Below are 22,345 nucleotides of genomic sequence, written 5' to 3' on the forward strand. Positions count from 1 at the left end.
CCCAGTGTGAGCATGGCTGCTAATAGTGAAGGGCTGTCAATAATATGTTGGCCTTGTATTTAGAAAACAATGTGCTAAATTATCACCAAATACCAAACACATTCACATAAAACACAAAAAATCAAAAAGACAAGAGGAAAAAGTTCAACTCGGAGCTCATTGTTGGATCACAGAGTTAGCTAGTGATGGGCTAATAGTTTTGTTTTAAACCAACAAACACACAGAGAGTGCTGACCATTAGCAAAGTAAAGAACATTAATTTTATTACACAAGCTGGGCCTGATTAATATTATTTTTGGATAACATACCTACACATAGGTTAGCATAACAGTGTAAGCACCACTGTCAATATAGAAACAGCTGACTGAAAACTGCTTTACAACAGGGCCAATGAAGCTAAGGAACTACAACAAGACTTGGAGAGCTAAGCAAGGTGTGTTTAAATTTGTTCACACAGGAAAAAACACCCCCAAACAGAAAATGATGAACCCTAACCCTTTGCATTATGACAATTTCACTTCATCCCTTCTGTATAGCTACAGCCTATTTTCCTCTTCATCTGGACAAAGATCGGTGATCTTCCTACACATTAAGATTTAATGGCTGATAATCATACTGCCTCTTTTTCCTTGCTTTAGGTTATGCTGCTGCCAATAGGCAGTATGGACAGGCAACCTATGTAAAAAAAACAACCTTTAGGTACGTGACTGAGGCATTCATAACAAAACTACAGCAAATGTTTTGGAGAATCTGTAGATCAGATTGTACTATACAGTGTGCATGTTCATATGTGGAGGCAGGATGTTATGGGACAGAAGGACTACAAAATATTAGGCAATTTAGTTTTTTAGTTAGAATTTAATCACTCTGAATTGACATGTGAATACTGACAATAGGCCCACATGAATACACCTGTGTGGAAAAGCAGTAAAAAAATTTACTAACTTCAGTAAAAAAAAAATGAGAAATTATTGAGAATTAGATTAAAAAGATTATCTGAAGTTTACCTTCAGCTTCACTAAACGTGGCGTTCTGGCTCTGAGGACAAATTCTGTTGGCAGTGAGAAAAAGCCATCTGCTGCTGTTTAACCCTCCCATTAAAACACAGCACACAAGGAAGAGAAAGCCAAGTGGGAATGTGGGAGCATGTTAGTGTGTGAGGGAGAAATAGAGACGCAGACCCACAACATAACAACTACCAACACAGGTCTTTTGAGTTTTACTCCAGCCCATAAAAGTTTTTAATGATTGCTTTAATACACCGAAACCAGTTTCATCGATTTGAAAATGATTATAGCTTTTGCTAAGTTTCACATGGTTGCTTCTATGCACATGTAACCTGGGGAAATAGCATCCCATATCCATTTTCCCTCCACCTGGTATTGAAAGACCTTGAAACAGCAGCTCTTCCAGTTAATGATTGGCCACTGCGGGGAAAGTGTGCACTTACACTGTTGACTCTTATCGCTGCTGACCACAAAGCCACTGGAGCAAGCTGACATTAATGGAGGGGACAGTGCTTTGTATAAAGAGACAGGTCAATTTCTTTTTTGTCTGTTGTGGAAGAGATAGCAGGCACGCAGAGATGCTATTCACACAAATGGGTCTTTAATTGACAGCAGATTGTGTAGTTTGCTTCTGTGTGATTAAAGGCTACATTCACTGGCCAGAAAATGGAAATTATGAATTGAATAAAGATGACTGGAATGTGTTTTCTCTTCATCTTTTCCCTTCCTCTCTATGCTAATATTCAAGCAGAGATCTTCTTCAAATGTAAACACTAAAAACAGTAGTAGGAGGGAGATCTACGTCCGCACTTTATTGGGTCTGGCCATCAGAACTCTCCCGTCCTTCTTTTTAAATTGATTCAACATCTGTGCACCTTTCTCTCCTGCTTATTGTAAGCTTCACATTGTCTTCCCAAGGAGACTAGCCTCTGTACAGGCACATCAGCAGCCAGGGGTGAGTCCCACCAGCTGTACTCTGGTGACAGTATACAGGTCGGCCTGTGGTCGATCAGGTAGCGGTTCAGGTAGCTCTCCTCGAGACCCCTGGCCATTACCCCATTAGCCTGGTCCTGCAGAATGAGCAAAGAACAGGCTCCAGCAAGTCTGTACATCTCAGAAACCAACCCTCCATACAACTCAGAAGTGTAGTAGTAGTCTCCTTCATCCTCCTCCACACAAGCTGATGAGACTTCTTCAACTTCGTAAGGAAATGCATTTCGTGGCATCCCATAGAGCTCTGGGTGCAATGTGGCCACCAGGTCTCCTAGGATTTCCTCTCCCACAGGGGCGATAAACTCCTGATCGATGTCAGCGCAGAAGATGTATTCAACCTCGTTGACAATTTGGTTTCTGATGGCATCAGCAAGCAGGGCCATCCGGCGACGGGCTAGCCTGTCCCACCCAGGCATCTCTGCAACAGGAACCACCTTCAGCTTTCGATCAGGACCCAACTTGATGGGGGGATCCAGAGGACGGGGATTGTCTGTGAGAATGTAGTATGTGACCCTCTGACCAGGGAGAAAGTGGGTTTCAGCTGAAGAGATGAAACGTTTGACGAATCGGGCATAAGTTCCAACCATAAGGGCCAGCAGACCTGTACGGATTTCCCGTTGTGCAAATTTAGCCCTACGCAAATCTGAGTTATGGGTGTCACCCCACACTAAAGGACCACCCCATGGTGTCTCCAGAGGAGTTTGTGGTGCTGCTACCTTGACAAACTTCATGCCTGCCATTCCTCTTCCCCTGTCCATCCCCAAGGCATGAACTATAGGATGAGGTGACTCCACACTGACAGCAGCTTTATGTCCATGGAGGAAGTCTGAGTGGGGAAAACATTGTTTTTATTTTTACACCAAACTAGTTTTTCTGTGTTGTAGACACCTTTTGTAAAGTGTACTTTTGTAAAGCTCAGATCCAATTCAATTCAATTTATCACAACTGACCTAATTTAAACTACTTTTTAATGTGCATATCTGTGTCTGGAACATTTAGAAGACATTTTCTATAATTATGATATTCTGTCACAATTAAGACAGAATGCAAAAAATAGATCTTCCTGAATGGGATGGGATCTACTTAGCATGAAGTTTAAACAACATGTTTTTATTTTTACATTTACTTTGCCGCTAGAAAATTCTTCTGTGAGCATTTAGTGTCCCGCCACAAAGTGTTAGAATAGAACAAATTCTTTTGTACACTTACATATGATAAGAGACAGGAGAAAACAGTACAGGACCAGCTGTACTCTTGTCACTCTGACTGGTCCTGTTTGAAAGACAAACACACAGATGTATACTCTTCCAGTATGCACATTTTACATACACATGTAAAGCCGAGCTCAGTAGGGAAAAGAACGTGTAGCTAAGGAAATATCTCCCTGTGTCCACCTGTGCTTGCAAAAACAATGTAATCTTTAAAGCATAAGCAATGTTTATAGTCTGCATACATATGATATAACTTACTCGGCCAAATAATGTGTATGATGCTGTAAAATGTATAAAGTAGTAGTCAATACACTCTAAACAAAAGACATGAATATGTGTGGGATGTACTTAAATAGTTTAACTAAAATTAGATTTGACTCAAATATTAAAGCAAGAGTACGGGACATTTACACATAAATGAATGTCTGTTACATTCAAGCCCTTGCCAAACGAGTTCACACAATGCTAATTAAGCCTATCACTGCCTGGTAAATCTCTCTGTACTCGCAGTATACCTGACTTTTTAAAATCTGGTGTCTGTGTTGATGTTCCAGTGCTGCAGGGGGAGCAACGTAGCCTCAACAGCAGCTCAGTATGACAGATCCTACATGTCATAAGCAATGAAATTTGTGCGGAACCAAACGTTTGAGTAAATATAGGTGTTTTTCTTCATATTCTCCACATACTATATGCTGATGTGCAAGCTGTTTTGCCAGGTTGCATTTGTCCCAAACCTGTTTGTTCTTGAATTAATCAAGGACTTGTTTAGCCTTTCCTGGACATATTTTAGGATTCAGGTTAACCTCTGAGAAAAGCTTTACAAAGCTATTTACACTTTATCCTGTCTGGCTCAATCCACATTTCCTTGCTGTTAAAGCAACTGAGCTTTAACCGAGCATGTACAACGGTCACAAAATCAATGGCAAGTGAGGGGAAAATAGCCTGTTCTGATGTATGCAGAAGTGGTAAAGCAGGGGCTGAAGTTGTACTGACCTGTGGGCGTCTTGCAAAACTGGAACAGCGCCATACTGTGACCTGCTGATGGATAAACACACAAACCTTTGTCTGAGACCACTATTTTTGCCTAGAAAATCTCAGCTTCTCGCTCTCTTTCTCTTCTGCTCACTCTGTCTCTTCCTGGAAATGTGCAGTTTAACTCACTGTAGTCTGCCAGTGATTATTTTCTTACATTGCCCCCTCTGTATCTCTCTTCTCTTTGCTTTTATAATGTTTTCCACTCCCCTTTTCTTCACATATCTTCTTCTATTCCCCCTCACTTCACCCCTCAGGCTTTTGCAGTATTTAGTTTTGGAGAACAACCAAAGCAACCAGATGTGTGTGGAATTTGGGCAAATGGGAGGAGCTGAGGAGTGAAGGATAAGACACAAGCAAGGAAGGAAAAGAATTAAAAGATTAAATTACACATACAGTAAAGAGAGAAGTGGATTTTTAACATTCTTTCCTCCGACTCATGTTGGAAGTATGACGATAAACATTAGACAATAGGTAGTCACTCCAAAACTCCTGGGAGAACTCAGTAAATATTTTACTCAAATTCATTCTTCCTGCAGAAAATGCCAGATGGCACATCTCAAGTGTTTTATAATCCTGTATAGAGGAGAGTTAGTAGGAAGTAGACAGACATAATACTGTATTATCAACCAGGCTTAAATCCAGGTCAGCATGGTGTTATTTTCTTTCTGTCCACAAGGTGGAGGCACCCAAAAGGAAAGACAATGGAAGAAGCTATTGTACATCAACAGGAAACATAAGGAGACAACATGCCACTCTAAAAGGTTGTAATATATATTAACAAACTATAAGTCTATGTAAAATGATTATCAAAACTGGGGTGGAGATGGAGCAGTGGATAAGACATACCTTTTGTGTGAGTGACCGCACTGTGACAGTGACACTTATACCAATGTGTCCCTGAGCAAGACACTTAGTTGCTCTAGAGGCGTATAACCTCTGACATACTTAGCAATCGTAAGTCAGCTAAATGAATAAATATAAAAAGGATATTGAAAGACATAGTGCCAATGATATGTCTTTATGAATTAAAAAGCCATGATAGGGATCTCTATCGCTTAGTTGCTGAACTTGTGTTTTAAAGTAATTTGAGTGTTTTGTTTCATTAGATTAAAGTCGTTAAAGTGAAGAAAAAAAAGTTTTCAAGCTTGGGGACAATTGCTGATTGTAAACACTGCAGAAGTAGGCTACTGAAGACAAAAATGTGCCTGACCACTTAAAAGGCTGTTATGGATACTTAGAACAAGACGTCCACAGGCATGCTAGCGCCACTGTGGACTGTACTTAGGCACAGCAGTACTTTGAGCTAAATGCTAACACCAGCATGCCAAAATGCTCACAATAACAATGCTAGCATGCTGATGTTTGGCAGGTATATTGCTCACTGTGTACATCATCTTAGTTTACAAGTAGGCAAATAAAAATCATGATCTGATGTTGGCAGTAAACGAAAAGTTCCTGAGGTGAAACTGAATATCTGTACCATATTTCATAGCAAAGGGTCCAATGTTTCTAAAAATTTCAATCCTAATGTTTGCGCTTGAGCAAAAGTCAGGAAAACACCAAGTCATTAGGATTAACCTTCTGTGGACCATGAACGTGAAACAAATGTCCATGACAATCCATCTGCAGGTTCTTGAGATTTCAGTCTGGACCAAAGTTGTGGATCAACCAAATGACGACTGACATTGCCCTCCATGGAGCCTTGCTGCTAGCGTTACTTATTACACGGGTTATAGAGACAGCCAATTTAAGCTTCAGGACAGACAGAAGCTGAAAGTCTGCTCCCTAAGTCATCTGCTTGTGTTTCTTTATTTCATTTTCACGATGTAGTAGATTGTGCAAAAACTCATATTTAAAAAAATCCAATAAATTTGATTCATTACCAAACCTATATATATATATATTTTTTTTTTCTACCAGTCTGTTACTTTAACCACAGCTGATGTCAACTCCTAGAATTACTGTAGGCTGCCAGAGACTCAAACAGACAAAGAGGTCACTTTGCAGTTTATTACGATAAATCTCATCTATTTTTTTTGTACATCCATACAGAAATTGTAACGTAATAGTGGTTTGTGTAAACAACTTTGGACTGAAGCATCAGTCACAAAACAAAAACATTAAGAAAACTGAATGGGCTGCACTAAAGAATGGATAAATTACAGGGTGCATGTGAAGCGTCCCAAACATCTTTTTTTTTTTTCCTTCCATCTTGTTGGCAGAGAAGCGGGGCAGGCAGTTCCAAGCTGGAGGATAGAGACTCTGCATAGAGGATTGATAACTATTCATGTCATAAACACTTACACTAGCATTTGTAAATTGATCTACACCATGTGGAGATGAGTATGCACACTTATTACAGCATATATTAAGGCGTTCAAGATGAATGTGCTATAAGGTTGCGGTGCTGAGGCAGAGCCCCTATTCTACAGAGCCTCTGCTCAGCTTCTGAAGTGTGATAGGTCCGTTAACACCAATTTAATAATACCAGAGAAGTATTAGTAATGCACTAATCTGTCCAAGATTCAAGGAACTGTTTGGAGTTGGCATATTGCAGATGATGAACAAACAACATATTAGCCATTTGCACATTTACTGAAATACACACAAGCTTTTTTAAAGCAAAGATTCTGGCAGTGTTCACTTGTAGTTATGATAACTACACTGACTTTGCAGTGTTAATTGAACTATGCTACAAGAAAATAAACTGTTTATGGGTTTGATACTGTATATATTATATTATTATATCTTTATTATTCTATGAGAATCCTTAGAAAAATATTTCATTTAATGCAGCATTGTACTCATACAAACTTAAACAAATTGCACGAGAAGAAGATTAATCTGTTTGTTTGTTAGTTTTTTTTACCAGAGTAGAGGTTGGTTGTGTTTTCTCTCTTTTAATAGTGTATTGGTATGACTGTATTGTCTCATCTGCATGCTCTTATAATATATAATCTTTCACACGCTCTATACTTCTCTTAATACTTTTTAATATGATTTTGTTGCTCTCATGAGCTTTGTTGACACCCTGAGAATAAATCTTTTGTCAACACAGCTCAAATTGCTGATCAATTTAAAATTTAGTTTCATTTTGAAAGTATGCTGACTCTTAATTTAATGACATTATGTCCATTCCTTTAGGGATCTAAATGTAAATGGCAAAATACAAATAGAAACTGGATTTTTGAAAGTGAAGATTTTAGCTGGCAAGTGTTTTCAAAACCATATTACAATCATTGTCTTTTATAATAAATAGATCATATGTATATATAGATACTAATAGAGAACTTATATTGTAAAAGGTGGCATGCTTGAGCAGGCAGTGAAGAGAAGAGCGACTAGGCCTACCCCTCCTTTCTTAGGATTTAAATGCTTTACTTTCACTACATGGAGATACAGTTTAGAACAGAAAAGCTCTCAATGAGTCCATGTTTTGACTCACGTGTGGACTGGAAATTTTGCATGGCTGAATGAAATAATTAGTTAATGAATGGTGATTGGCAAATGAAGGTAAAGAGATCAGATTTGCAGCATTTTGTGGGGAAAACAGAACAGAGTGGAAGAGTTCTCTTTCCTGTATTTCTTCTTCTCTCCTCCACTCCTCTAATGCCCGATCCCGTCCCTCTGCTTCCTCTCTTGCCTTGTTCCTCTGCTCCCCAACCAACACATGATCAAGCTTCCCCACTTTTTACATATATTTATTCTCCTCTCCTCCTACCCCCCCCCCCCCCCTTTATTCTCCTCTCTTCTCACTTGCGCTCATCATCTAGCATCTCAAACAGGGCCTGCAGGAGTCGGTCATCTCTATGCCTGTACGGCTTGGTGCTGTAGAAGCTATCAGTGTAGTCACTGTAGACACTGTCCTCTGGGCCCCGGTACTTGTTGATCATGTCCAGAGCCTGGTACAACTTCTGAGGCGGGAGTCTTGTCGCAGGGGGAGGGAGGCTCCAGTCCAGCTGCTGCTTCCTCGAGGCGGTTGAGGCCCTGACTACGGAATGGGGCTGCTGCAGGGCAGGTGTCTGCCTGTTAAAGGCTGTCTGAAGGAGACGCAGCAGGGCCAGGGAGGGGGAGTAGGGTGGATTTGAGGGCTTTTTAGGCTCCTTCTCTGGGTTGGAAGGAAGGGAGGCTTGTGCTGTGTCGCTCTTTGGAGGTGGATATGCCCGTGTGGGCTCCTGAGTCACCACACAGACAGAGAGGAGACATGTTATTGGTGTATGATGCAAACAAAAACAATCCACAGATTGTGCAAATAAACATAGAAAACTGTGTTATATTCTGGTTTTTTTTTTGGTTTAAAGGGAAATGATAAATCATATTACAGTACAGTCTGTACTCTGGCACACTGGATCTAAACCTGAGCAATGACTGTCATTGTATTTTTGCATTGTGCTGACATTGTGGTGATACAAAGTGCTACAATTTCGACTGTGTAGATGTAAACACTCTCAAATTCAAACTGGAAGTCAGCACTCGTTTAATTTCAAATGTCCTGTAAAGTACATAATAAACAGCCACAAATAATACACAATCTGTCACATTTGCACTGACCTTAGATTAATTTCAAGTTATTACATTGTGATTTTTAATTGACATAATTTGAATTTGATGGACATTGGGTTATTATGCACTTATGTTATGCTTATGATCAAACCCAAACAAATGTCATGTTGTGTCTTTGCAATCTAAAATATTCAAATATTCAAGACCCTTCTGTTTGGTTATGTCTGTAGATTTATTTATTATGTGCTATTCGGAGTCAAATAAGCCAGACAAAAAAAGCAACTATTGTGGCATCTCTTGGGTGTGCGTATTCAGAAGTCTACTTTGTTGCACCTGTAACCATGCCCATGATGTCACAGAGTGTTGACAGATCAGTTCACGTTAACATACGGGCGTCATGTAAAAGCATGTACACAACATACCTATACATACACTCAACGCTTCATTTCCTTGACATCTAAACCAGGTTTTAACATTCAGCTTAAAATTCCGTTGCATCGTACTCACCTCCATCATGTCATCCATATGTTCCACACCACGGCGGTCATTCTGCACAGCGTTGTAGGGAATGTACACTCTGGGTTTCTTCATGTGCTCCGGCTTCTCTGACGTTCCATGAAGAATCAGCTTCCAGTTCAAAATCCGACCCTCGTTCTCCATACGGCCCGACTGTCAGGGGGAAACAATAATTGTTAAATCTCAGGAAGAACTGACAGAAGCCCAAACTAGCCAACACACGGTTGACACGACAGTGTTCCTAATGGGTTTGTGTGTAACAGAGGAATTCTTGATTTTTCTACATGGAAAAAAAGATTAAAATTTAAGATAAGAAAGGGTGCTCTGTTACCAAACATGTGTGTAACTCACAGTATCTGTGATCTTTAGGGTCCATGTGCCGGCAGGATCTTCTCCCCACGTATGGACCGACATGAAGTCCCAGTTTCTGAAGCCGTTAGCGGATGTGTCCCTCTCTCGCTCAGCCAGCAGCACTGTACTGGTACCTGAGGGAAAGTCCAAAGGCAGGCATAGTTCAGTTGAGGAACTTTATTATTATACCATTATTATTATTATTTATTTCACTCAGATCTGTGTGTTTAAGTCTGTATGTGCAAGTCTCTAACCGGCTGGCGAGGTGAGTGTTATGTGCAGGTCCCCTCTCCTGGTATATTCGATGCTGGCCTCGACCTGCACGTGCTCCAATGAGTGGACTGCGTTCTCCTGCCCAACACAGGCTTTAGTTGGAATCTCTATAGTGATCTCTCCTGCTGCTTTCAGCTCCCTGTGGGATGCATTAAAATAGCAGGGAATGAGACACACAAGCAGCTCTCCCTGTAGTTCCCTGACGTGTTCTCATTACTGTACGTAGGTCTGGGTAACAGCAGCAGGGTTGGATACTTAGATAGCATGACAGCTCAATGACAATACAAAATTTGAGAAACATTTAGCACATCACAAGCGTACATAAGATGCATAGACAGATTTGGGTACCTTTGGTCATTCATTTGCAAAAACAGTTAATCCCTATCTCCATGAATGAAAGGATTTCCGCGTTCAAGCTGGCATAAAGCTGGAGGGGGTTGTAGACCACTAAGCATCGACGGAAATGTAGAGCCAAATCCTTGGGATTAGACAGGGATGTAGCAAGATAATGGGGGAACTGGGTGTCGGTGCTATTGAGTCTCATAATCCAAAGCAAATTGCAAAGTGGACACTTAAAGGAACACAGAACTCGGTTGGCCATTGCGGCTGTCTACAGTCAAAAAGTTGTTTCAAGGACAAAGTGTAGCCGGTAATCTTTAGCCTTCGATCTTCTTGGGTCATCAATCCATAAAGGGATGCAAACAATCTGGCCAGACAATTTTTAATCCCATTGTTTAACGATTAGCATTTATGAGTGTTCAGAGTTGATGATTGACCTCAATTTTAAAAGGCCTCAGTTGTCATCATTTAAATAATAAAAAAAACGTAATTCATTTTGATTTATTTTAATGGCCCAGAAAGCCCTCCCGGGCTTAAGACTTGTTATTGTCACGACTAGAAAAGCAACAGATGCGTCTTTAATAATAGAGATAGTTTGATCTGTTTGTCAGAACAAAAGGAAATAAAGCTCCATCTCTTCGACTTTAATTCTTGTTGTATAAACTACAACAGTAGATTTAAAAGCTCTGTCTCTTAAATTTGATTCTTGTTATGTAAACTACAACAGCAAATTTAAACAGTTTTGCACTGGGTCACAAACTTAACTGTGATTATGTGTACTAGTTACAACCCCATATTTGAGGCTGCCAAATGTGCACACACCGTATTGTGCAGTGAAGTATATCATTTAAAAACAGTCTAACCAAAAATGAACAGGTAGAAGAGAGCAGCTGTAAGACAGTCACACACCTGGGCTGGAAAGAGTCATCCCTGACGATGCATTGCTTTTTTTCAGGCACATGCTTCCAGGTGGCCGGGTCAGCGAGGTCCACCAGGGCTTTAGCGTTGAGAAGGCCAAAGCCAAAGCGGCTGTTGACCATCAGCCCTGCTCCGTTCCTCTTCCAGCCTGGGTTATTGGCCAAAGGATCGAACTCTGAGGTCCAGACCACAATGTGCTGCAGGTCTCTCCAGGTAAGATCTGGGCTGAGGGAGAGAAGGACAGACAGGGAGGCAGACATTTACTGAAGTGTCAAATGACGTAAAACCCAGTTTTGAATTGCATTAAAAAAATATCACATGCTGATTGTAAGTAACGGGTGTTTCATTTGCAGTATTCTTTTGCGACATACTTTTGTTCCAGTGCCAAGGCAAAGATTCCAGCCGCTAGAGGAGCAGAGGCTGACGTTCCAGTGTGAGTCTGAGTGCACTCATTGTGGAGATCAGCACTAGTCTGAAAGTGACAGACATTAATGTCTTAAAACAACCTTGAATAACATGACATGACATGTGCCTTGAACACAACAAAACTATGTTACTACATTATGTTACAAGACGTAACATAATGTGACGTAACAAAGCTCAACACAACATAACAGGTGTAGTTACTTACAATCCTCTGGTCGGTGTAGTCTCCACTGCTGTATGCTGTGGCCAGAGTGGAGGAGCACTTCTCAGCGTACCACGGGGACAGGCCCTGCTGGGAGGCGCTGCTGATTGAGATGGTGTAGATGCTGTCTGTGTAACCGTCGCAGTCGCAGTTATCGCCCTGGCGGCCACCATTACCTGACGCCCAAACAAAGATAGAGCCTTTCCCACCGCGACCCTGCAGAACAAAAGATGGAAAGAGAGAGCTGAAGGTGACAAGAGATTCTAGATATGTCGTATCAGATACTGTGTTGCAAACATGCTACTGCTATAGTAGACATTAAAAATATAAGAGAAATCATTTAGTGGTTTTTGGTGTAATAATTCTAGGTAACTCCAGGATAAAATAGACACTGCCCATTGTAAATCTTTACTAACAATGACCAATGGCATTTTGCTGACTACATTGTTCTTATTGATTATCTGATTCCCACTACTGCTGCAGATAATAGCTCCCATTAGGAACCTCAGTCTGAGATCACACCAGCTGAATGTGAGTAAAAACTGCCTGTTTAATCATTTACCTTCTGGATGCCATATTCAAATGCCTTCTGGGCCAGGCGACCAGGGCCCTCCACCGTCTTGCCATCATCGTTGGGTCCCCAGCTGGCACTGTAGATGTCCACGTGTTCTGGATTGAACCCAATAGAACTTGCCTCGATGGCATCAGTCACTATCCCATCCAGCATCCGGATCCCTAAGCAGAAAGGGACAGGAATATTTATAGTTATCCTTTTGGTTACTGATCATATACAGTATTGGTATGGAAATGCTAGTATGGATCACCAATTTTAGGCCACATCTTAGGGAGGAAGTGAAGTTCAAATCAAATATCGCAATTCATGAACTCATTGCATCAAATAAAAGAGAAAAGACAAAAAATGAAATGCATTAAAGTCCTTCATTTAAAGGTTACAAATAGAATGGTTTTGTTTCAAGTCAGAAAGATTTGTGATGTTTGTATTTTAAGATGCAGGTGCTTCTGGGGCACTGAGAACCAGCTGGCCACCCTGGCCCTTAAAATGTTGCAGCCTTACTGTTGCAAACCATTGTTTAGGTGAATTGGAGCTCAGTCATTTTGGAGAGTGATGTTATGTAACCATCTGTTGTAAAAAAAAAAATTAGGTCTCCATCAGGAAATCTTTCTTCCTACCGGCAATAAATAAAATAAATAAATATGCAGGCATGTGCAGCTATGGTATCTAAAGGGAGTGAGCGAAAGTACTTCATGACTGCCCTATTCTTTTGTAGCCTGTTTAACAAGTACCCACCCAATGTGTCTTTACCGCATGTACTGTCTAACATAACACTTCTAGCATTACCACTAACAGAAAGGCTTTCAGAATTCATGCCTCTATTTATTATTATAATGTTTACATATAAACTGATTTAATCAATAATAATTTAAATCCCACACAGCAGTGGCAGCGGACAGAACAAGTTTCATCTCAGTCACAAGTGGCTATTTGGCAACACACCATGTGCACACAGACACAATTATACATCAATGTTAATGTTATGTAGCATGCTCAAACACACAAAAAGATATTCACAACAACAAAAAAGTTCTTACCTCCAACCTTGGAATTGTATGCCACTCCAACACCACATTTGTTGTTGTCTGCCTGCATAGCGATCTCCCCAGCACACCTGGTCCCATGTCTATGAACAAATTACATATTTAATATACACTTAACTGAAACATTGATTTTGTATATGCTTTACAAACATATATAGACTTGCATGCTTCTGTAATAAAGAAATTTTTAATGGCAAATGTTCTTCGTTTGCTGCTTTTGGCAGGAATTTCACTGTTTTGTGTTTCCCTAATGGTTATTTTGAACAGTTCAACCTGCCCTCATTATTTTACAGGACACAAAAGCAATTAGAAGGAGCCACTGTATTGTTTGATTACATAACCTCTCTCATGTAAAAGCCATGTTTAGAGCAGAAAATATCGATCATGATGACAAGGTCATGGAGATTCTCTGGTTGTGTGGCTCTGCAATTATTCATTCGCGAGAATAGGCTTTGAGACTCAAGTATACTGATAACAAAAGAGCACAGTGCTGTTGGCAGAGAGGAGTGTGTGTGTGTATGTGTGACAGCTAGTGGAGGGTGAGTCATTAACTTCAGGTATTGGACTGGGAAACACTTGGAGAGGAGAAGCAGGAGAGGCATTAAACTGAATCCTTTTACCATGTTCAGCCAATGTGTGCCTATGTAATGCTTTTTTCTTACTATTTATTATAAATATTCTTATTTATTTATTATAAACCTTGTAATAACCAAGCTACAAAATGGTTTCATAAAAAAGAAGGCCATTTAAGGTCGCATTCTCAAACAGTTAACTCACTTGTTTTCATTAGTGGAGTCGTATCTGGGGAAGGGGTCCGGGTCGTTGTCGTTGAAATCGTAGCTGGCTGCTGCGTCCTTTTAAAAACGACAGACATGAAACGGTCAGCCATCTCTTTGCATAAGCTCAGATGTTGTCAGTTTACATCAGTGACGAAGGCTTTAAAACACACATTTGTCAATCTGCTGTCATGGAGACACATTATGATGGGAGGGAGTGATGTGACCAAATAGTGAAAGAACACACATTGAATGAGGATGAAGGGGTGCTTGTCAACGGCTGTCTTTTGAGACATTCAGACTGCTTGTAAATGTTTGCCCGAGGCTTGTGTCATAGTTCTGCAAAGTGCAATGTTTAAATGCTACACTGTGTGTGGCATGGCAAGTCAAGTCTGTCTGTCTGTTTTTGTCTTTCTCATAATTCCCCTGCACTGAAAAAAAAAATTATAAAATTATGTTCTTATTAAATTGGAAAATTATTAGTTATTCTACAAATTCCTTTTACTTTCTGGTTCACAGTTACAGCTTTAATATCTGATTGAAATCACATGCCTGTGACTATCATTTTAGAATTGCTGCTATTAATTCATGCAAATGCACGATTCTCAAATGCTTTGATTGTTAAGGATGAGTGCCACAGTTGATTGAGCCTCTTTGATTAATCAGCGCTAACTTAATTACAGTGGGAGTTGTTTCCATCAGGCTTGTTGTCACACATTATTTCCTCTGCTTCCTCCCACACCCCTTTCTTTCTCTTTCGTTCTTTTGCACGGGCGAGGCAGTGGCGGCTGGCTTCTGAGAGCAACGGCACTGTTTGAAACCAAACCACAGATGGGGCTTTTTAAGGCTTTTAGAGTTCCCCTCAACAGGAGAAAACTATGCCAAAATGAAACCTTGTTGAGCTCCCATTCAGTCATGCTCGCTTTCATCGGCTTGTAATTATCTGCATCCCCCCCTCTATCAGACTGTCACTGGAGGACCGAGAGATACTTTTAAATTCTGCATCAAGGAGTCGAGTCACGCAACTTGAATCTCGGACCAAAATGCTCTTCGGAGGCTCTTTGTATTATCATACAGAAGATTTATTACGGTCTTCATGAATCGCCTTGTAAGGTGTCACCAGCAGCGTTGCTATGGCAACGACAGGCCCTGACGACGGAGGCTGTCTCCATGGAAACGGTGTCTTACGTAGTTGGAGTAGATGTCTGTGTGGTTCCACTCCAGCCCGTCATCCAGAACGGTGATGACCACTCCTTTCCCTGTGATGCCTTTCTGCCACACGGGGATCACGTGCAGGTCCAGCTTCGGCAGCGAAGAAGACGTCCGTGTGTCTTGCTGGAAGATAGGGACAAAAACGACAAAATTATACACCTGTACCTCAAACTAAATTGTGTGCAAATGACCTCTGAGCACTTTTAAACGGGCTCCTTATCATATACAGTATGTTAAAAAGGTCAGCCAAAATAAAGACTTCCCGCTTTCTCCACTGACCTTTACAGAAATTCATTACTGGACTGTTGTACTGTACTGGCGTTTCTTTTGTTGAGGCTTGAGTCCACTCCTATGGCCACTTGTAGGCTGATTGCTGTCAGAGGATCATAATGATTCCCAATGTTACCCCAGTACAGCAACTGTACTGATTAATTTAACCTAATTTAGGCTACAGATGTGCTGCGTTTCAGCCCACAATTCTTCGGGCTAGAGTCACATTCAATCCTCCTGTCGGATTATTTAGAAATCCATCTCCGAGGCTATAGAATATCACACATGGTGAGTGAGGGGGGTGGGGGGGCAAGCCTGTTTTAAATGGAAAACCAGCAGGGAGTGGGGGAGAGTGAGCAGGGCCGATGCCTGCCTGCCTGCTTGTCTGGGGAGGAGTATGATTCAGAGCTAGAGACAGCTAAGACTAAAAAAAGAACTCACTTTGCTCTTTCGCTCTTTGCGCATTATGCACAGACACTGCAGAGCGCCACCCCAAGACGTGACTCATCCCTGTGATGTATCGCTTCCTTTGCTCCCACTTTGATTCCCTGCTTTCACCCCATCCTCTCACCAGCATCTTGTTTTGCCACTTTGCCTCTTTGGACAGTGCCAGTTCCAGCCGACAGTGAATAGAACGCAGCTCTGAATGTAAACACACAGCAGATGTTTTTACTCCCGACCAGCTCATATCTACAGTTTGCTTGTTTTGGTAGAACACCAAATGACTCACTTGTTGGTGCTGAGGGGGCTGTCAGTGGCCTGCCATGCGTAGATTGTAATGGTACACAGTAAACACACACAGCAGCTTATGCAAGTCTCCCTGCACCGGTCGCATATAAAGCAAGTGAGTGGACACACACACACACACACACACAAAAATATCCTTTGATGCACAATTCACACAGACTGACACTTGCACAGCCCCGGACACACTCTTGCTCTCACACACACACACACACACACACATGGATAGGAGGAATTTCAAGCTACAAGAATGAGTCACTCCCTGATTAAATTATCAGGCAGCCACCCACTTGTGATAAATAAAGAAACTCATCCTGTTCTCGGCCCCAGCTCTCCTATGCCCCCGTCACACATCTCCACCCTCCCTCCAATGTCAGTGATCTGCCAACGTCACTGTCTTCCAACCTTCAGCCCCTGTTTCCCTCATCATCACGTGCGTGTCTGCATTTGCAAATACTAGAAGTGGAAAAATAACCTCACAGCAGCATAGCAGCGGGTGTAAAAAGGTGACATCCCATACCTTTTTCCTTCCCAGTATTTTGATCTATTTCTACATAGTTTTTTTATCTGCTGAACAGACAAGGATGAACCAGAACGATCTAGATTAACTATAACGTGGCTCTTGCAGTGACACAGACCTGGGCTGATGTGGAAATACACTAAGCGGCACTTTAAGGCTAATTCCATTAGTGTCATCATCCCTCATCGGCAAAAATGATTCATCTCAATTTGTTTTCTTATTCCCCACAAGCGTGTGACTCACATTCGCTTAGCGCAGGTGGGGAGAAGTGGAAGCTGGGAGAAGGTAAAACGAATCTCTCCCTCTCTCTCTCTCTCCCGAATGCACACACAAACACTGATGCAACTCACATTTACATACACTTCCTTTGTTTCCTGCCAAAGCAGGAACAAACAGTCGACAGTGAACAAGCTAAAGATGATTCAGTGACTTTGCTTCACTGAATGTAAGCAATTTAATAATAATTAATAATCAGGCCGCCCTGATTAACCCGTTAATCCCGGTGATGTGGAATGATGCGTAATAGTAGAGATCATGTCTGTTTCCTGCAGCTTAACAGATTGTGGTGAATATGTTGTGGCCTCTTTCTCAGGCTTAAAGAAAAGCTTTATGAATTGTCTTTTTAGTTTAAGTTATTGTTACATGTTGGTAAAATACATCAACATATTATCAAACTTACCAAACAAACAACCAACAGAAACATTTTTGATAAATTATTATATAACTCATTTTTTATCTGTTTTTCCCCCATTTTATGTCATTGTAAATTAAATATCTTTTGGTTTTGGACCTATTTTCTCATATATTATCGACCAAACGATCAGTCACTTAACCAAAAAGAAAAAAAAAAAGGAAGAATGAAAACAATTGTTAGTTGAAGCCCTAATGGAGTTACTTGTGGACGCATGTATTTGTTGGTTTGATCTGGTGTGATAAAAAGCAAACCAGAGCAGCATCCAAAACAGTCACTCCATTTTCACCCACATGTTTTTTATACCAGTGTTATATCTACTGATCAGTAGGTCTGCATGTGTTGTGGTCAATTGGACAACTCATTCTAAGTGTATGGATCAAAATCAGAAAAGATGTCATTCAAAGTGGTGATGCCGGGGTCAGCCTGTGGTCAGGATGTGAAGTGAATATTTTAGTAATGGATCTGGAAGGGGAAGCACAGAGACAATCTGTACTCTGCTATTACTTGGCCTCAGTGGGCTAAAACATCCCATTCTGGGTAAATTGGGATTTAATGCATGGTGCTTTGCTCCACTCCATCCTGCTGGATTACAGCCTCTGCACCTCTCTCATCTCAGGACTATGTTGCCAATTAAGCAAATGGCTCTTTTGGCTGTTGTTTCATTGTTTTCATGTTTCCCTCCTCTTTTTCAGACAGAGGAAAAGTAGTGAGCTTTTTACATTCCAAACTTACATACATACAAACTGACTGACACATCCAAAACATACACCACATGCACACACACACTCAATGGCCTCCTGCAGAGAGGCATGAGGTCCCTGTGGGGGACAGAGCAGTGAACTGAGTGGAGCTGTCCAGCATGTGCAGGGTTTTTCAGAGGGTCTGGGGGTAGAACAGACCAGCTGCATGCAGACAGAAGGCTCAAAGTACACAACATATGATCAGTAGACTGGATAACAACCTAAATCTGGGGTTTATGGAGCTCTAGAAAGCACGCAGTGTTCACATATTTTCTAAAACTAGATTAATTGCTGAGCCACACATGTTGAATTTCTCATGTGCTTTCTCAACTAACACTGTGGCGAGGCAAGCTTAATTTGCCATTTTGTGTGACAAGCCTTATCGGAGACTTACCAGGTACCACTGCTGGTTCCACATGGGATCATCAAACAGCTTATCCACCGGGCAGTCCCTGCAACCCCCGAGGGACGCCCGCTTGTTACGACGTTTCTCGTACTGCTGCTCTGCCCACAACACCTGCACACGGAATGAGTGGAGACAATTTGGTTCCTTTAATCTTTTCAGGACGAGGACAAAGCGATCGCGCGCATCAAGCTCGTGTAGCGAGAAGTGCCCACTCACCCGATCATCCTCTGAAAGCCGCCTGGTGATGTGGTCGGCGCTTCGTTTCATTCTGCTAGGGTGACTGCGGTGTTTGAACAAGAAATGGTCTTTCAGGGCCCCAATCTGCAGAGAGGAAGACATGAGACAGGAAATGACATAACACTAGCCATCTGGTCGGCGAAGCCTGTCGTGCAGTTCTAAAAACATTATTATCTCTCAGAAAAAGCTCCAAGAATTCAGTTTCTGCCCTTTATTTATCACTTTGTGGTGTTTGTATTAAGTGGATAGTGTAGGCCTATTTACAGGTTTGATTTCCGTTAATTACAGTTGAAAACAAACAATTTTGGCTACTGGACCTACAGGTGTGTGCTTTCTCTGTTGAATGCTTTACATGCATCTTCAGGGGAAATAAAGCATGTAATATCCACGTGAATACCTTGGACTGTCGCTTAGCAGTAAAAATACCTTGAATAAAGTCACAGTGCGCCCGTTCCACAGTTGAACCAAATACATCTAGCTCTTATTCTCTTCTTCTTTTGGAGGTTGGGGGGGGGCGACATCTTAAAGCTCGGTTAATCATTGGCCACTGCTATTCAGAGCTACAGGTTAATTAAAATCAACGAGCTGTCCTTATAATTCAGACTGAACTAATGTGTTTGTATAGTAGAGGACAGCATTAGTCAGTCTGGACTGCTGGGAAAAACGGGGACGCACAGAACAGGGTAATGTAAACCCGAGTTATCAGATTGTGTAAACAACAGTGAGTCACAGATTGGTTAAATCCTTCTCCTTTAATTTAGCAGGGTGCTGGAAATGCAGTGTGTGCTTCTGGGCTATCATAAAAAGCAACGAGTTTCCAGGCTAATGGCCTTATCACGCAAAGCAAAATAACTGATAGGCTACAGCAATTGCCTCGTCTTTCAGTTACCACACACTCCACAGCTGATAGGCTGCAGGCTTCATTAACATTTCATGATTCATTTTGCTTTTATGGCTTGTTTGCTATTAAATTATTATTAAAATGAGACCCCCAGTTTGCTTCATTATCAGCACTAATAAATAATGTAGTCCATTAAAACTGCCAGCGCACACCCCATTTTAGGATCATTTGAAGCTTTTTTGTTCAAGTCTAAACTGGTGCTTTTCTTTTGGGAGCCCCTCCGGGGCGTTGGTGTGGTGCCTACCTGTCGGACTAGTTGGTAGTCCAGTTCTCTGGCGATCCCCTCTGCAGCGGCCAGCCCGCCCGGGATCTCCACTGCCCACTCGTTCAGGTACTGTCTGTCCCTGTAAGAGGACTCCAGCGAGCGGGGAACCACGGAGGAGAGGATGGCAAAAACACAACACATCACCGCTGGACGACATCTCACTTCCATCTCAGAGGAAATTCAATCAGATGAGGAAACACAATATGCAAACAAGCGCAGATGCTCCTTGGAAAGCAGCCGAAATCTGGAGATATAAAGGTTTTGGAGCGATTATAAAGGGATCTCCTTGTTTTCTGTTTATTCCTCAAGAAACAGCTGGAGGAGATGGAGGGAACGGTGCGCGTTATTGGTCCGCCAAGGAAAGGAAATGCTGGTGGTAATGGGGAGGGCTGGTTTGTGCGCTCAGTGTGTGTGTGTGTGTGGTCGCGGTGGGGGGTGCACACACGTCAAATTACGGTTGCTCTGACGTCAGTTATTTCGTCTGGTAAGATGTGAGTTCGAGTCCCTGGGGAAGAAAGTCTGAACGGGGGGCGGGGGGGGGGGGGGGGGTATATCCCACTGTTTTTCCCTGAAGGAGGAGGAGCGAGGGGGAAGAAATACTGCAATTAAATAAATCCGATGTGATCCTATAACAGTGCTTACTTACAGATGCTTATCATTATTAGGCTATGATTAGTAGCCTATGAGGCGGATGTCGTGCGGCGTCTTTCTACTGCATCCTCCATTCACTGTTAATCTGCGTGAGTCGATGTGTTTCACCAGGGCTCGACTGATCTTTAGCTGTTTTTGCTAAAGTGATCAAACAAACCTGTCTCAATCAATAATACGCCTCTCTGTGTCCTCATGCTAAGTCCAGTGCCCACGTCAACAGGACGCAGAGAGAGAGAGAGAGAGAGACAGAGAGGTTTCAGCACCGCGGACAGCTCCTCGTTCACGCGGCAGATGCTCCTCAGCAGGAACTGGTACCCAACGCTGGGATGTGAAGGAAAATGGGTCACTCCAGCAGCTGATGTTCATTAGTTGTTCTAATGTACCTAACTCTCTGATATTGTATCACAAGTATTTAAATCACAGACAAGCAGTGGCGGAGTGAGTGGCCACATCCTCGACTGAAATAAAAGTGTATGCCCCAATACAATCAGTCTAAAATCCATTCACAGTGTTACCTGAAACTGCAACTGCAAAAATATTATCAGTTCAGTTTTCAAGGATCGGAAGTAAAAAAGCCTATAATGCCGCAGGACGGCCCCTGTCAGTGTTACATTACTATATACCACAAAGATAGATATCACCCATGCACTGACATGCAAGTAATGTTTTTGGTCTCAAAAACTTCACCACTTTATATTATCCAACGAAGGTTAAAGTCAAGGACAACTGGACTTGGTTGAAGATCCAGCTGAAGTCCAGTTGCCCTTGACTTTAACCTTTGTTGGATAACTATGACCTGGATGACTGAGAATCTTCATAGACACCACTTTATATTGCCTACAGTCGGGTAGAAAATGGAGAAATAAGGCATGCTATTTTTTTTACCTTTTACTTTGCATTAAATGAGTAAAGTATTTCAATACTGTATAGTGTTTTCCTGGTTAATTTCCCCTCTCTCAGTAACGCTGCTTTTTAAGCTTTGTGATCATTAACGTAAAGTTGCCAGTTGTTTATAGTGGTCCCAGCACTGAGACATACTGTATGTAGCCTACAACATCCCTGTCTGCTCTTTCACTTTCGGGGTATACAGTAGGCTATAGGCTATGGAAATGTTGCAATTGTATATTATGCTAATTGGCATTTTATCACAGAAAAGATACAGGCATTAAAAACAAACATAAGAAGGGTTATGAGAGTCAACTCAAATACATATGTAGGCCTATGCCAACTAGTAGGCTAACAGTGTTTTTGACAAACGTTTAGTGAACTCTTAAAAGGTCTTTTTCACAGTAGCCATTTGGACATGTCACAGTAGGAACAGCAGAGTTTTAAATTATTAAACACAGGGTGGCTGAATTCCATTTAGCTGTCACACTGTCACACTGTCATGGCTTACTGGGACACCTGAATACAACATTGTTCATGTTATTGGTAACACCTGTCTGCTGTGACAAAGATTGTACATTGTCTCAGGTCTTTACTACTTACTAGCTATTTTAATTTGGCTTGACTTGAAACTGGCATATAGTATTCATGTA

The 22,345-nt window shown here is 41.7% G+C and overlaps 2 protein-coding genes across 2 annotated transcripts; both read right to left on the bottom strand.

Moving 5' to 3' along the window:
* Window positions 1-242: 242 nt before the first annotated feature.
* LOC119886768 (globoside alpha-1,3-N-acetylgalactosaminyltransferase 1-like) lies at window positions 243-4,543 on the bottom strand. Its single transcript, XM_038697713.1, has 3 exons — window positions 4,205-4,543; window positions 3,210-3,272; window positions 243-2,826 (listed from the first exon to the last, which is right to left on the bottom strand). Exons 1-3 carry the CDS (start codon window positions 4,236-4,238, stop codon window positions 1,868-1,870), a joined length of 1,056 nt encoding a protein of 351 aa, XP_038553641.1. The 5' UTR covers window positions 4,239-4,543; the 3' UTR covers window positions 243-1,867.
* Window positions 4,544-6,242: 1,699 nt separating this feature from the next.
* Window positions 6,243-20,552, bottom strand: pcsk1 (proprotein convertase subtilisin/kexin type 1). The gene is made up of 14 exons (XM_038697793.1): window positions 20,136-20,552; window positions 18,970-19,074; window positions 18,742-18,864; window positions 15,356-15,502; window positions 14,169-14,245; window positions 13,386-13,474; window positions 12,337-12,509; window positions 11,778-11,990; window positions 11,518-11,618; window positions 11,138-11,371; window positions 9,871-10,028; window positions 9,617-9,750; window positions 9,257-9,418; window positions 6,243-8,421 (listed from the first exon to the last, which is right to left on the bottom strand). The coding sequence occupies exons 1-14, from the start codon at window positions 20,322-20,324 to the stop codon at window positions 7,999-8,001; spliced, it is 2,328 nt and encodes a 775-aa protein (XP_038553721.1). The 5' UTR covers window positions 20,325-20,552; the 3' UTR covers window positions 6,243-7,998.
* Between the last annotated feature and the right edge of the window lie 1,793 nt (window positions 20,553-22,345).

The sequence above is a fragment of the Micropterus salmoides genome, unplaced genomic scaffold, assembly GCF_014851395.1.
Source record: "Micropterus salmoides isolate LMB-PRFRI ecotype aquatic unplaced genomic scaffold, ASM1485139v1 Ms_hic_scaffold_4, whole genome shotgun sequence".
NCBI classification, from domain to species: domain Eukaryota; kingdom Metazoa; phylum Chordata; class Actinopteri; order Centrarchiformes; family Centrarchidae; genus Micropterus; species Micropterus salmoides.